The 14,524-nt window shown below is 49.8% G+C and overlaps 1 protein-coding gene across 2 annotated transcripts in view; it reads right to left on the bottom strand.

The window, feature by feature from the left end:
* Nucleotides 1-14,524, bottom strand: part of CMTM7 (CKLF like MARVEL transmembrane domain containing 7) — a 55,342-nt gene continuing 40,818 nt past the window's right edge. Inside the window, exons 3-5 of one of the 2 annotated variants that reach the window (XM_037008634.2) lie at nt 14,339-14,437; nt 11,708-11,789; nt 1-3,139 (exon numbers count right to left, since the gene is read on the bottom strand). In XM_037008634.2, coding sequence (XP_036864529.1) covers nt 3,093-3,139; nt 11,708-11,789; nt 14,339-14,437 — 228 coding nt within the window. In that variant the 3' untranslated portion in view covers nt 1-3,092. Of the gene's footprint in view, nt 3,140-9,465; nt 10,066-11,707; nt 11,790-14,338; nt 14,438-14,524 lie in introns of those variants that run through there. The other variant, XM_037008635.2, reaches the window with a different exon arrangement.

Below are 14,524 nucleotides of genomic sequence, written 5' to 3'. Positions count from 1 at the left end.
GAAGATAGCTCTAAAATTAGCTTGCTTAAATTCAGGTTAGTCTTTTTCTTTTTTTCAAGGCTTCTTATAGGTGATGCCGTGTATTTGACCAGGTGGAGCAGAACCACACACCATGGCCATTTGATCAGTGGGTCAGGTGCTGACAGCCTGATCCTTCCCACTGTAAAGTTGTCCACCAGGTTTTAGCTCAGAAGTTCCACCCATTAATCTTTGTCTAAGTCTGTTATTTTATTAGGAGTTGCAAATGGTGACTGCAAAAGTCTGTCGTTTCTTCCACTTCTATTAGCTAGAATTCTTCAGTAATACTCTTACATTTTGACTTCATAAAAATTTGCAAAGTTAATTGGTCCTCCTACCCATCCATTTAACATACTAAGACCTTAGAATTAATGCCTATAAGTTTTTCCCACTTATTGTGTGTTTTTGCCCAGTGGTTTAAATTTATCTTACCCTGTCAAGTTGGCCATTGTCATTGTCTTAATGCTGTTACTGCTTTTTAGATTTGCTGATAAAATATTTTCTCTTTTGCTCACCATTGCTTCTTTGCAGTGTACCCCTTATTGTTGAATTCCATTTTCTTCTAACTCAGTGTTGGTTTTCATTTAGACAGGAGTCTAAAAATGTGTTTATTTTGCCCTTACTTTTTAAAAGGATGTAAAGCTAAGCTGGATGTAGAATTCCAGATTGACGGTTATTTTTCCTTATCACTTCAAAGAGAGTCCATTGTCCTTTGAGCCCTAACATTGCAGAAGTCTGCTGTCAGTCTGCATTCATAGTAGATGATATTTGGTTCTTTTAAGGCTTTATCTTGGCATCTGGTATTGAGTTCCACTGGAAGATGTCAAGGTGGGTTTATTTGTATTTAACTGGGTAGGGATGAAGAATGCTGTGGTGTGAGGATTGACGTTCTTCATTTCTGAAAAACTTAGTTTTTACTTTGAAGTTGGCTTCACTTACTCTCCATCTGAATCTAGTGCCCCTATTATATGTATGTGGGACTTTCTCATTCTATCCACTATGACATTTAACCTCCCTTTAATATCTTCTGCTTCTTTATGTGCCATGTTCTGGATGGGAGCCTGAAACACTAATTTTTTTCTCAAAGCTGTATTTAACCTATTCATTAAATTGTAACTCTAATTTTCTGTTCAGCAGCTTCATTGAGTTTTTAACTTCATTTACTACATTTTCTTTCAGATGATTCTACTAAGATCTTAAGTTCTTTTGGTGCTAATTTCCCTGTTTGTTGTGTTTACTGAATCTTCCTCATGTTGGTTCCATGTTCTCATTCGGGAGTGTGAGCTCTAGGTTTCCAGTGGCTCAGCCCTTTTTATTTGATCCTCAGGTTCTGACCCCGCCACCTGCGCTCATGGCCTGCCTTCTGGGTGCTTCTCCCAGCCACCAGTTACCCTCCTCTCATCTGTGTTTAGAGGATCTAGCATCTACAGAAAGATTGTTGCACTGGGGGCGAACTGGAACCTGCTATTGGTGCTGGACAAACCAATGTCAGCCCCGTGCTCCTGCCCTTGGAATCGTCATAAATCGGGTTTAACCTAAAACGTACATGGGCAACAGAAGAAACCAGCTCTTAATAAAACCAGCCTCTGGCATTGGTGTTCTAGATGGAGACCCTGAAGTTTTAAATCACCTTGGTCCCCGCTCTCTCCACTGCCACCAATAATGATGCGTGCCAGTAACCCCAAAACTCAGTGACTTAAAAGTACTTGAGTACTGTGGGTCTTGGCTGTAGTTAGTGGCTCTTCTGGTCTAGGTGAGGCTTGCCACCTAGGCACAGGCTTGCTGTTGGCGGGAAGCTCATTCTTCTGGGGCAGCCTATTGTCAGCTGGGGAACAAGGTCCTCCACACGTTCCTCAGGACCCCCAGCAGGTGGCCTCAGCATGTTCTCGCGGCGGCACAGAGGCAAGTGGGACAGGCCCCAAAGGGCGCTTTCCAGTGGTAGCTCCAGGCGTTGATGAGCATTCTCTGATGAAATGATACTTTTACTTGAGTGTAAATTAGTGGGGACAGATGTTCACCCAGTGGAATATAGATGTTCTCTGTAGATGTGGAGCTGTCCAGTTTAACACATTGTGCCTCTTGGTACAGATATAAAGCAAGACTTATTGGGGGAAACTAGGCAAATTAGAAGTCGAGTGTGTGTAGTTCCCTGAACCTTCATTACCCTGTAATCTGTGCTGGACATAAATGGACTCCATGCAGAGAGGAGCCCTGTCCCACAGTGCTCCACACGTATGTAAGGAAGTTGGAAGCAGCGACAGGGGAGTTATGCAAATATGTAAGAAAGGAAGCTCTCTGTAAAGGAGTGGCCTTAGTAGAAAAGGGACCCTCAAGAGCTCATGGGCCAGAATCAATATATTTCTCCATTGTGCTAACTCAGATCTTTGGAGTCATCTCTCCAATAAGCTACTAAAATGAGGGAGGAAATGAACCTGCAGAGTCATCCAGATTTTTCTTAACCCATCCCTGTCCCTTGGGGTCCTACAGCTCGGTTAGGTGGGGTGACATATTTATCATGGCAACTAGAGGAGAGAACAAGGACATTTGGGACAGGTTGTCCATATTTGTAATAGGAAAAGAGAGCTGCTCACTTCCCCTTGGCCTCTGTACTTCCTGGAGTCAGACACACTCGTACCTGATGAGATCTGTTGTCCCCTTAGGGATGAGCCACATTGTCCTCCTTTCTGGACCCAGGAGTTGCCACTTTGTTACCAATAAACTGAGCAGAGAAGGGTGGCCTAGAATACCTGAGACAAAGTGCCTGAGTTTGTCTACACAGATGTGAACAAAATGAACTACCCATCCATTGGTCTGTTGAGGTCAAATCAGGTGCAAAAGCCCGTGAGTGCCTAGCAGCTCAGGGAAGCAGAGCGGATTATCACATGCAACTTGGCTATAGGTGAAGACAGACCAGCTGGCCTTGGAGAGGTCATCGAAGAGTCTGGTACAGGTGGCATGTAATAGAGTCAGCTGGCCTTGGCGAGGTCATCAAAGAGTCTGGTACAGGTGGCACGTAATAGAGTCTTTGCAGTTAAGAATGGCTTCTGTAGTTTCGTACTGGGCATCTCAGTCCTTTACGGTCCTTGCATACACATGGTGCATTTAAGCACAGCCCACTGGCCTGTAGGGAGAGATGATGACTGTATGTTTATTGGCTTTTTTTTTCTCATGTAAGTTTATATAAATGCTTTTTTTTTTCTAGATATGGTTGCTTCATGTAACCATATATGTAACATAAATATTGAGTCTGTAATTAAATAGTTATATGTCTCATGGGTGGTGGGAGTGCACCAAATATGTGGTATGTCTCTTCTAGTCCATTGCCAGGTGGTTCAAATACCTGACCATACAGATAGGCTGTGAGTGACAGGCCATGAGCCTATATGCAGATATTATTCAGTCATTCGGGAATGGTGCACTCTGGCTGGAAGTCCCACATGTCCAGCCCACTGTATGGGGGTCTGCTGCTGTGGGCCACTGGCCATCAGCCATCACTGGGCGGCTGTAGCATCGCACAGGACCTGCTCACGTTGGAGGCCAGTGGGCTCTTTCATAAGTGGTTCTCGTCAGCTGGCCTATTTTGTACGTGAGACTGTTACTAAGCCAGCAGTTTATTAGGGAAGACACAATTTCTATCTAATGGATGGGCAGCCTGTTTGTGAAGATGGCTGAAGGCTTAGAGGCTGAGTTTGGCTCTTACTTGGAAGATCCATTTTTCTCCTCATCAGAGGGCTTTCTGGAGCTTGTCCCTTCTATGGAATTTAGTGCAGAATTGCAGGATGAGAATGTCCAGTTGGAGACTCGTTTCAGTTAGGGCTCAGCACTTGCCTCTTAACAGCCGGAGGAAGTCCTCACATTCAAAGGCTCAGAGGTCAGAGGGCCTTGCTAGAGGCCCCAGTCAACTGCATTCAATCCTGGGCACCTGCACTTCCTTGCGGGCTGAAAGCAGAGGCTCTGGGTAAGGTGTCTTACTGCAGCCTGACCGCTTCCAGAATATTTGTTAGGGCCTTTACTCAAATGTGCCACATGGCTGATGGCATGGGGTGGGGACTGTAGGAATATTGGCAGGTTTGGGATGTACTGTCCCTAATAGCCATAATGCAAAGCAGCCAGTTTGGGTGTGGGACCGCTTCTTTTGCACTTGGTGGCCACTACAAAGTTTGTGTATTTGTTGATGAAATAACTCCTTGTATTGTGACTCAGCTTCCAGAGACAGCCACTTGGGATGCAGTTTACTTGGGTGTCGTCCTCATTTGGGGCCCATCTGTCTTTTGTCAGCTGTGCTCGGGGGGCATGTGCTGCAGCGAAGGCAGTTTTCCCTGTGGAGCCATCATGGAAATGTCTGCATATCCCCCAACAGGTCACATTATACCAGGTGGGTCCAGTCCTCTGATGCTCTATCACAGGAGAATTCAGGGTGATAAAACTGTGTACCAGATACTATGTCAGGGGAAGGCAAACTGATCCCCACGCCCCTAGCCCACCCCCAGGGATCTAAAAAAGAAAGTGTTGGCAATACACTAGGCTGTAAACCAGGACACTCGTTCACTTTGATGTTGGGCCCTGTGGAAATGAATGACCATGTTCTTTAAGCTTCCATAGTCTACTGTAATGTCCCAGCTCCCACTGGCCTGACAAGAGTGCTCAACTTAAAGGGAGCTTTGAACTTTGCGTAGCATGCTGCCTGACCAAAACAAACCCTGGTGTGAGAGGACCATGCACCTTTTCTTGTCCCAGGAAGAGGCATTGTTTCAATGGTTGGGCTTGGCTGGCTTTATGGGTAAACACCAATCTCCTCTGCATCTGACTGACACTTACATGAGCCCCCAACGGGGTCCCGACAAATGTCCAATGAATGGATCCTGTGAGCAAATTCTTGCAAAAGAACAGCAAGCAGAGTCTAGACTGACCGACCAAATTTTCACAGAACCACAAAGTACAACTGCTCTCTGGTAAGTTTAGGAACATTTGGGGCTGCCTCCAGGGTGGGGTTGAACTGCAGACCCAGTCCCATGCCTGGTTCCAGTCCCTGCTTGTCCCACCACTGTAATTGTCCAGCCTGAGTCGAATCAGCTCAGCCTCAGGTTCTGGCTCCACAGGAGCAGGGGAATCCGCTCTAGGGTTTGGTGGCTGCTACTCAGAGCCCCCTCGCTGGCCCTGCTCTCCCAGCGATGCATGCCCATCACTCCCTTGGCTTTTAATCATAAAAATACATGCGTCTGTGATGCGTTTTTTCCTGGGATACCTTTTCTCTGGCATTCAGTGGCCTCATTACCCAGAATTTTAATTTTGTAGGGAATCCACTTCCTGTTCAAATGACTTGTCTGTTAGAGTTCTAGTAGCTTTCTGCCCCCCACTCCCACCCTCTCAGGGGCTACAGGTCTCTCTCCTTCAGGCCCCTTGCCTTTCACCTCTCCCCCAGGCTGTGTGTTTTCTTTCCTTGGGCCACTGCCACCAGAGTGGGCGACCAGATGTACCACCCAGAGCTTTGACCCTGGGCATTATTTCCCTTCACTGCTGTCTTCTGGCCTGAGTAAGGCCATCAGTGCAGGCCACCTCATTTTCAGCTTACCCCTCGTATCCAGCTGAGCCACCTGTGTGGAGTGAAACAGGAAAGGAGAGTGAGCCAATACAAGGATGCGTCACTGAGCTGGCCACCACTTCCCTACTGGGGAAGTGATTCCCTGCTGGTCCTGTAGGAATACCCTTAGAGAGGCTATATAAAACCCACCTCAGGACATCCTGCCCCAGGAGAGGGGGACAAATGTCCCCACTGATTCCTGTGTCCCATTGGCCAATATTACTGCACAAGGCAGGCACTCTCCCCCACTTTCCAGCTGCCCACGTGTGCGGGCTGAGTGCCTCCTATGGCAGCATCTACAGCCAAGCATAACAGTCAGGAGGTGTCCCTGGAGGCCTGAAGCAGGGTGTCAGTCCTTGCAGGGCTGGCTGTGCAGCGGTAGCTGAATCAAGAAATCAGCGAGGCCAAGGGGATGTAAACTGTTGCATAAAGGGGATGTCTGTTACAGCAATATAGTGGTCAGTGAATAAAGTCCCAAAAGGTTACATACAGCGTGGTGTCCCTGCCATTTAATTATAAATAACTACCATAATTGCATACATGTAGCTACAATGGAACTATACATAACAGGAGCAATGATGCGGTGAATGAAAGATTTAGGAGGTTATCATGGGAGCGGGAGAGGGGAAATGGGGCAGGGTGATGAGAGGGGAAGAATAAAGGTAGCTAAGGTATAAAATTGTCATGGACCAATGATCGGAGTGTGAGAGTGTCATGAAGCCAGGATTATGATTAATCTGTGCTGCTGAGGTCCAAACAAAATGTGCTGCTCGTCCGTGCTGGGATTTCGGGGCCTTCCGGGCCGAAGGGCGGCAGGGCTCCCCGCTGGCCACAAGAGGGCCCGCGCGGCGCAGGGTGAGGGGGCGGGGCCGGGCCTCTGCGTCCCCTGTGGCTCGGCTGGTATTTCGCACCAGGACGGTGTGCGGGGCGGAGGGGTAGCGGCGCGGCCTGCAGGCTGGGCGGCCCCCGGCAGGGTCCTGGGCTTCCCGGGGAAGGCCTAGTGTCCCCGCCCACGCCTCCCGGGCTTACCGCGCCTTCTCACAACCGCAAGGCCGGGGGGCCGCAATGAGCCCTCGCACAGGTTTTGTTTGGCCTCAAGTGTATCTTTTAAAATTAAGTTTATCTGGCAACATTAAAAACAGAAAATGTGTTGTCTAAGAAATCCAGATTTCCACTGGCCGGTGTCACTTGGGACATTTGGCAGCACTTGGCGGCCAGCCCAGCAGACGACACCGGGTCAGCTGCCCCTCCACACGCAGCCCTTGAGGGGGGAGGGAGGGTTTTAAAAATAGTTTCATGGCGGTCATCGCTATTCAGAACTGAGCCAGTCGTACGCCTCATACCATGACATTTACTTTTTTGTACAGCTCTATGGAGTTCAAGGTGGTCTTTTTTTAAATTTGCATAGTTTTCTATGTATAATGAAAATTACAGTAAATCCCTCACAGTCCAGCAGTTGCTTCAGTCTCCTTCCAAGCGCCCAAGGCTCCAGGTGTTTGTTCTCACCGAGGTCCTCATGAGGGAGTCCCCCAGCTGTCTGCCCCCTCCGACCTGGGCCGGTGGCCCTTGAAGCCATCTGCTGCGCAGTGGCCAGCCTGGCAGCGCCCTTCATCTCTCGGGTTTCCTTTTCTTTTTAAGCAGAGAAATCCCTTTTTTCAAACTTAATCATATGAAACCCCATTAGATACATCAGGAAATACATTAACATAAATGATAAATTTATAACATTTTCTTATTATAAAAGCCCATAAAAATAATGGAATTAATTTGCAAAGCTCACAGCTTGGATAAGGAGATATCTTTGGATTCATCCCTCTGTCTTGGTAGCGCAGGACGGAGGCATCCCCGCGCCCCGAAGGCAGCGCGCTTTCTGGCGGCCTTGCTCTTGGGCTTCCCTAACTCGGATTCGGAGGCCGCTAGGCGAGGCAGCCTTCCCCAGGGCTGCCTGAGGCCGGGCTGCCTGTGCGGGAGGTGGGGTGAGAGGTGCGGCAGGCCTCAGGGTTTGCCCTTGCCGGCCAGAGGGCGTGTTTTAAGGTGTCAGCATGTATTTTGTGCATAAAATCAGACATCTGTGAGCCCCCTGAAGCACCTCTGGGAATTCACAGGATGCAGTTCAGAAACCACCACCCAGGGGGGATGTGGCAGTGGCCGAGGTAGAGTCCTGAGACCTTCTGCGTTCCCATGGCAACTTAAGTTAGCCTTTCACGCTAAGGAAATGGCCTGCGAGGTGGTGGTGGGGGAGAGGGCCAGCTCTGGGTCACTGGTGCCCGGCTGGACGCCCGGCTGAGGGCTAAGAGGGAAGCTGTCTGGAAGAGAAGCCTCTAGCATGCGGCTGTGACACCAGGGCCTCCTGCAGGACCACGCTTGTCTCCTTCCCTGGAGCTGTCTGTAGACATCAGGGCCAACTGCTTGTGGATGGCTCCAGCTGGCACGGGCTGGCTCTGGCCTTGCCATCCCAGAGGCCCTGGTGGGGAGCTCACAGGCCAGGCCCAGAAGACAGGCAGACCTGGACTCGACTCCAGTCCAGCTCTGTCTGTAACCTTCCCCTCGGCTCCCTCCTGGGGCCTCCCTGCTGCCCTGCCAATGCGCCCAGGGTAGGCGGACTTCCCTGTAGGGCAGTTCTATGGCTACACACCACCCACCACAGGGAGGAAATCACACCAAAGCCGCTGTCTAGCGCCTCTGGGACAAGCAGTCTTTCTTGTGGGAAAACATCTGTGGCAGAGGACTGTCTGAGGAAGAGCGTCACCTTCCAGCTTCCTTTCCTCCCCAAGGGCAAGGCCAGCTGTGGGAGGCTCTGGCCTGCGGCTGGCTGCTCTTGGGCAACGTGGGCAGACCGGCTGTGGCCTCCTCTCTCCGTGCCCCTTGCAATCACAGGTGCTGACACCCTTTCCCGGGGCCTCAGGTTGCCCTCGGCACAGCCCCTGTCTCCCATGCACCCAGTCTTCCCCCCTCTCCCATCTTTGCACAGTCCTGCTTGGCTGCAGCAGCTCAGGGAGCCACCTCCCTGTTCTGGGAGCTGGGGCGGTGTGGGGAGAGTGTGGGCTACACATGGGCACTGCTCCCGGGGTGAGGGCCTGATTTAGAGAAGACAGACACATCCCATAGCTTGTATTCCAGGACCGAATGCAGAGCGGTTAGATGATGGCCCCCGCCTCTGTTGGGCTGCGATGCCTACTCCGGTTTGGGTGTGATTGGGTCTCTGTCTCCCTGCATCCCCCAAATAGTTTTTTCAGCTACTTAGGTGCCTAGAAAGAAGGTATGCATTGCTTTAAAAAAAATTGTGGTAGAAAGTACATCAAAGTTACTGTTTGAACAATTTCTGGTGTACAGTGCAGTGGCATTACACACATTCACACTGTTGTGCAACTGTCACCACCATGCACCTCCAGGACTTTCATCACCCCAAACGGAAACTGTGCCCACTCAGCACTAACTGCCCCTTTCCCTCCCCACCGACCCTGGCAGCCAGCTCTCCCCTCTCCATCTCTACTCCTGGGCCCTCCTGAAAGTGGAATCATACAGTATCTGCCCTTTTGTGTCTGGCTCACTTCACCTAACGTCTTTGGGTTCATTCATGTTGGGCGATGTGGGCAGACCGCCCACATCCTTCTTTTCTAGGTGGCCTCAGTTGCTTGTGAGTAGTTTTATGTCTTGTGTGAACAATACTGCCTTCCACCCTTAATAACAATTTACGTTGAAAATATGCAGATCTTGACGGCCAGCATCTAGTGCATCCTTTACCCCCTCACCTTCAGTGGGGCACATACACCCAGGTGCCCCCAGGGAGCGTCGAGTGCTAGCTTTGTGGGCCCCTTCACTTCATTCCTGGTTTTACAGCCTTCTAGTTGAATAAGAAATCCTGCTGCAATTGGCCAATATTTTATTTAAAAACACACAAACACAAGCACACGACAGTAACAAAGGGAGAAATGGGGAAGGAGATGCTAGCTCTCCTGTTTGGAGACAGACTGACCACATAGCGCTCCTAACAGGCACTCCTCACTTAAGAAAGAGGGTATCTTCAAGGCCAGGTTTCTGAGCTAGATAAATTAGGATGGCTTTGTTTTTGAAGAGAGGATTTAAGGCAGCTTCACTCCCCTGAGGAATGTGAAGTAGAAGCTCATGTATGCAGGAGTTTCAGAAACCCCTCCACTGTGGTGCTCAGTGTGGTCACAGTCCCTGAGGCAGTTCTAAAAGCAAGAGGGAGAGTCCGGATTTCCCTGGAGGCTGCTTTCTTCCCCAAGGAAGCCTGGAGAGAGGGGCTCAGACCAGCCCAGGAGCCCAGGAGGAAGGCGAAGGCCCCTCCTGTACCCACCAGCCTGAGCAGAACTTTGGCACATTAACACAGGTTCTAAAGTGTTTCCTCGGGCCCGCTCTAAGATCCTCGGGTATGCTGGCCACGCCTCCTGCGGGGCGGGGCCTCCTGCGGTTGGGGACGGGCTCTGGTCATCAGGCAGTTGCGTCTGGGGAAGGAAATGGCAAAGTCAGGACGACTTGCCAGGGCAGGGCCCACCCAGAAGCCACACGAGGGCTGAGCCAGGCTCTGCTCAGTGTCCTTCCTGCCCCAGCCAACTGTCACTGTGGCTATTTTATTCTTTTTGAATACTTTTCTAAAAAAGAAGAAAAAAAGTCACGGTGCAGAGGGGCCTCCCCACTTCCTCCTCCCAGCCAGGCTGACCCCACAGACATGCTCCTACTCCTTTGGCTGTTTCTTTCGGCCCCTTCCCTGGAATGTGAAGTAATATATTTATGCCAATGTTTATACATTTATCACCTTTCGACATTACCAGTAACCTGTTTTTTCTTACTTTCTCTAATTTTTTCATCATTCATTTTTTTTCTTAAACAGCTTTACAGAGATAGAATTCACCATGCAATTCACTTGTTTAAAGTATACATCTCCATGGTTTTCAACTTATTCAGAGCATTTGTGCCAGTGTCACCACAATTTTGAACATTTCATCACTTTGAAAAGAAACCCCCTACCCATTAGCAGTCACCCACACCCCACCTCCCCCAGCCCTAGGCAACTGCTAGTCCACTTTCCGTCTCTGGATTTGCTGATCCTAGACTTTGTATCAGCAGGTTCCTACACTCTGTGGTCTTTTATGACTGGCTTTTTTCACTCAGCATCCTGGTAAGTTTTTGCCAGAGGACTGGAAGGGAACTGAAGTTCTCATGTGACAACCTTTCTGCAGGGCAACTCAATCAATATGATGTCCATGCTTTGATAATTTTAATGCATTTTTTAAAAAGACAGAAACAGCAAAGAAAGGAAGTGCTGGATCAAAGAAGTGGAGGAATCAAAATAATTGGTTCAAGCCTTCGGCAATTTTAGTTCTAGAAATTTATTCTAAAGGTAAAAAAAGAGTAGGCATGTGTTTACAATGATGTTCATGAGAGCAGTGTTTAGTAGCAAGGAACTAAAAAAAGAAAACAAAAAATAAAATGCACTGCCCCTAAATAGGAGACACATTAAGTGAACTATGGCACAGATGTACAATGGAGTTACTTCAAGCCTATGAGTGATTAGCAATGAAGAACAGCTAACAACGTGGGGCAATATCTGCACTGTAAGTGGGTTAAGTAGGAGAAAAGGATCAGGTTACAAGATTACACAGTCTGATCTTTTTGATAAAAGCAATATACGTATCTATACACCTATCTCTGTATTTCTATATCTAGCTAACTAGCTAGCTATCATCTATTCAGACGGACGAAATACAGAAGGACAGATGCCTAGCAGGTGCTATTTCTGGATAACATGATGATAGATGGTTTTTATTAAAACAACTTTTTTCTTATTTGTATTTTCTAAATGCTCTACATTTTATTCTTGTCATTAGGAAACTTATGTAAAGAAAATGCTTCACATCAGAGGCTGAAACATGAGGGGTCCCTGGGTGTGGTGGAGACAGGGGTCCTGGGTATGGCTTTCCTCCCAGGCCCCGTGCTCTCACCACCTCCCCAACAGCAGGACCGTTCCCCACTGCTGAAGTCCAGAGTGGGCCTCCCTCCCGTTCCCATGTGCTAAGCCCTGCAGCTGTGGTACCTGTAGCAGAGGGAACCTTCTGGGATCATCTGTGTTCAGACACCGGAACTCACCTGTTGACTGGGTCACACACGAGATCTTGTAGGAGAGCCACACACTCGCCAGGCAGAGGAAGGTGGCCATGAAGCCGAAGATCTGCACAGGAGAGAGGGGAGGAGGTTCCCAGGGCTGCTCTCAGGCAGTCCTGGCTGTCCCCTGCTTGAACAATGGCCCAAGGGCGCTGGGGAATCCTTTGACCCAAGCTCCTGTCTGGCTCAGGTGCCAGGCTAGGCTGGGACCCCGGGCAGGCAGCAGCCGGGCCTCGAGGGCATCCCCTCTGGGCTCTTCTCACTCTTGGCGACTTCAGCACCCAAGTTCTGCTTTAGGTTTAGAGCTGGGCTGGGGCCAAGCCTCTGTACTAATGAAAGAGAAAAGGCTGGAACTGTAGATTTTAATTTTAGTTCTAAATATTTTAATGTTCAAATGGATTGTATTGGTGTGGTATTCTTGTCTGCATGGCATTTGTTCTTTCTGGCTTTACAGCTGTTTGGGAGCCAGAAGCTGAGGCCTTGATACCAAGTTTTATATTTGCACATATTTAAATAACATTAGACTAAAGCAAGTGAAGGCAGTGCTCCTTCCGGAGGCTCCACCCAGGCTGTGCTCAGGACGCATGCCCCAGCCCAGGCCAGCCTCCTCCTCTGCAGACGAGGACAGGGTGCAGAGAGGGAGAGTGCCTGGTGCTGGCTCATCAGACGGTCGGGAGAGGAGCAGGTACCCGTTCTGGTGTCTCTGTCTGCAACTTCGAGGCCTGAAGCCCTGTTCCTTGCTGTGGACAACACTGGCAGCTAGAGCAGCTAAAATTCTTTGGGCACTCACCGTGGCCCCCCATGTGCTAAGCCCTGTAGCTGCGGTGGTCCCCTTAATGCTCACCACTCTGCCAGGTTCCCTCCTTCTCCCCCCTCATTTTGCAGGTGAAGAAATGGAAGGACAGAAAATCAACTATTTTGCCCAGGGCCACAGAGCCAGCACAGGCCAGACACAGGACGGGAGCCGGGGGTCTGGCTCTGGAGCCCATGCTCTCTCCCCTTGTTGCCCAGCTGCTCCCAGCCTCTCCAAGGGCCTTGGGCAGCCCATGCTGCCACGTGCATGGCCCAAACCACTGGCCAGCGTCCAGTAGGAATGGTCCAGGAGCAGCCAGGGCAGGGCTTGGTTTCTGTTCAAGCCTGGCTCCTGGTTTACATAGCGGCTGCCCCTGCTGGCCCACACCCACCGTCCCCTCCCCCAGGTCCCTTTCCTTGGCTCCTTTTGTACCGATTGTCTGCACCACATAATGAGCCATTGGAGCCTGTCCTGGCCTCTCATTGTCTATGCTGAACAATTAGCACACTATATGCCACCCCAGTCTCTCCAACTGTCTGCACTGCAGAGCCCAGCAGTCTATTCCACGGCCACATAATGCCAGCTGAGCGCTTATTGTTCCATGCGCCTCGGCCTCGACTCCTAAGCTAGAACACCATTTTCTCATAAGCAGGGACCATATCTTTTTATTTTTTCTGGCTCCTGCATGGCCCAGACTTTGTCCTAGGCACCAAAGACAGTGTATGCGATGTGGGGTTTACTGGGATTCCAGGGCTAACACGGTTATGCACAGCAGCCTGAATCATAAATGCAGTGTGTCAGGCACAGTTCTCCCTATGCTTCTTCCAGCAGCCTGCCTGTAGTTGGGCAGTTGACAACCTATAGGTGGGAACCACCCCACTCCTTAGACTGAAGGGTGGGGTTGGGGGCTGTGGGGGGAGTTGGGGGAGGTGCTTAAGGCCCAGGAGGGCTTACAGGCTTGGCTGCCTCTCTGCAGTGAAATTCTGCCTCACGCTGCCCTGTGGAGGAGAGGGTCCACCTCTCGGGAATGCTGGCGCTAACCCACTCCCAGCCTGAAGTCTGGAGAATCTGGGTGAAGTGTGTAAATAAATGGAAGAGTAACTGTCACACATACGAACTCTTCTTAAAACTCATTTACAAAATCTAGGATGCTCATCAGTGAGGCAAATCAGTACTGGCCCATAGGCCACCAAACTAAACTATCAGCTAAATCAGAGATCAGATGACAGGAACCTATGGATCTTCAAATAATAATAACTACATCTATATGTATATACACATATGTACATATGTGTGATAAATATAAAGAGCTTCATGGCACTGTAATTTTATGCATTTCCACGCTACTTCTATTCAGGCTCTCAGATGTGAAAGGTATAGAATATAATTTCCTGGCCTGAATGCTGTTCAAAATCAGAACTTGCAAAGCAAGGCCTCATGGTGGATATCACTAACTGACACAGTACTTTGCTCCTGGGCCCCAAAAGGGCCTCGGAATCTTTCTCTGCATAGTGCTGAGCAAATGACTAGAATGGGCATACGAATTAAAACCTGTTTGTCCCATTGAAGTAGGGGCCTGTAAGAGAGAGGCCTGGGCCGCTGGGGCCGTCTGAATTTGCCAACAGCTCTGGGGATCCGTCTTCTGAGACCCTCTGCTGTGGGCCCATGTTTAAGGCCCTTTGGGAACTGCTGCAGGCCGGATCAAGGTGGGTACTGATTCTGCGAAAGAAAGGCCCTCGAGGACAATCCCTTCACTGCCCCCGTGAGGAAGAACAAGCATCGAAATGAATTCATTCCGGAAGGCTCCCCGAGAGCGTCCTCACCGCTCCAGCGACCAGTCCGCTCTGGCTGTAACTCTTGGAGGCTGCCACGATGGAGGCGATCAGGAGGAGCAGGGTACCAATTAAATAGTGCAGAAGTTCCTGGGGACAAAACAGAGCAGAGCAGTGGGTGGGGAGGTCCACCCTGGGTTCCGAGAGCGGCGGGCATTGGAAGCGATGAGCAGAAGC

Source organism: Manis javanica, chromosome 15 (genome assembly GCF_040802235.1).
Source record: "Manis javanica isolate MJ-LG chromosome 15, MJ_LKY, whole genome shotgun sequence".
Classification (NCBI taxonomy): domain Eukaryota; kingdom Metazoa; phylum Chordata; class Mammalia; order Pholidota; family Manidae; genus Manis; species Manis javanica.
This window is presented reverse-complemented; position numbering and strand designations above follow the sequence as displayed.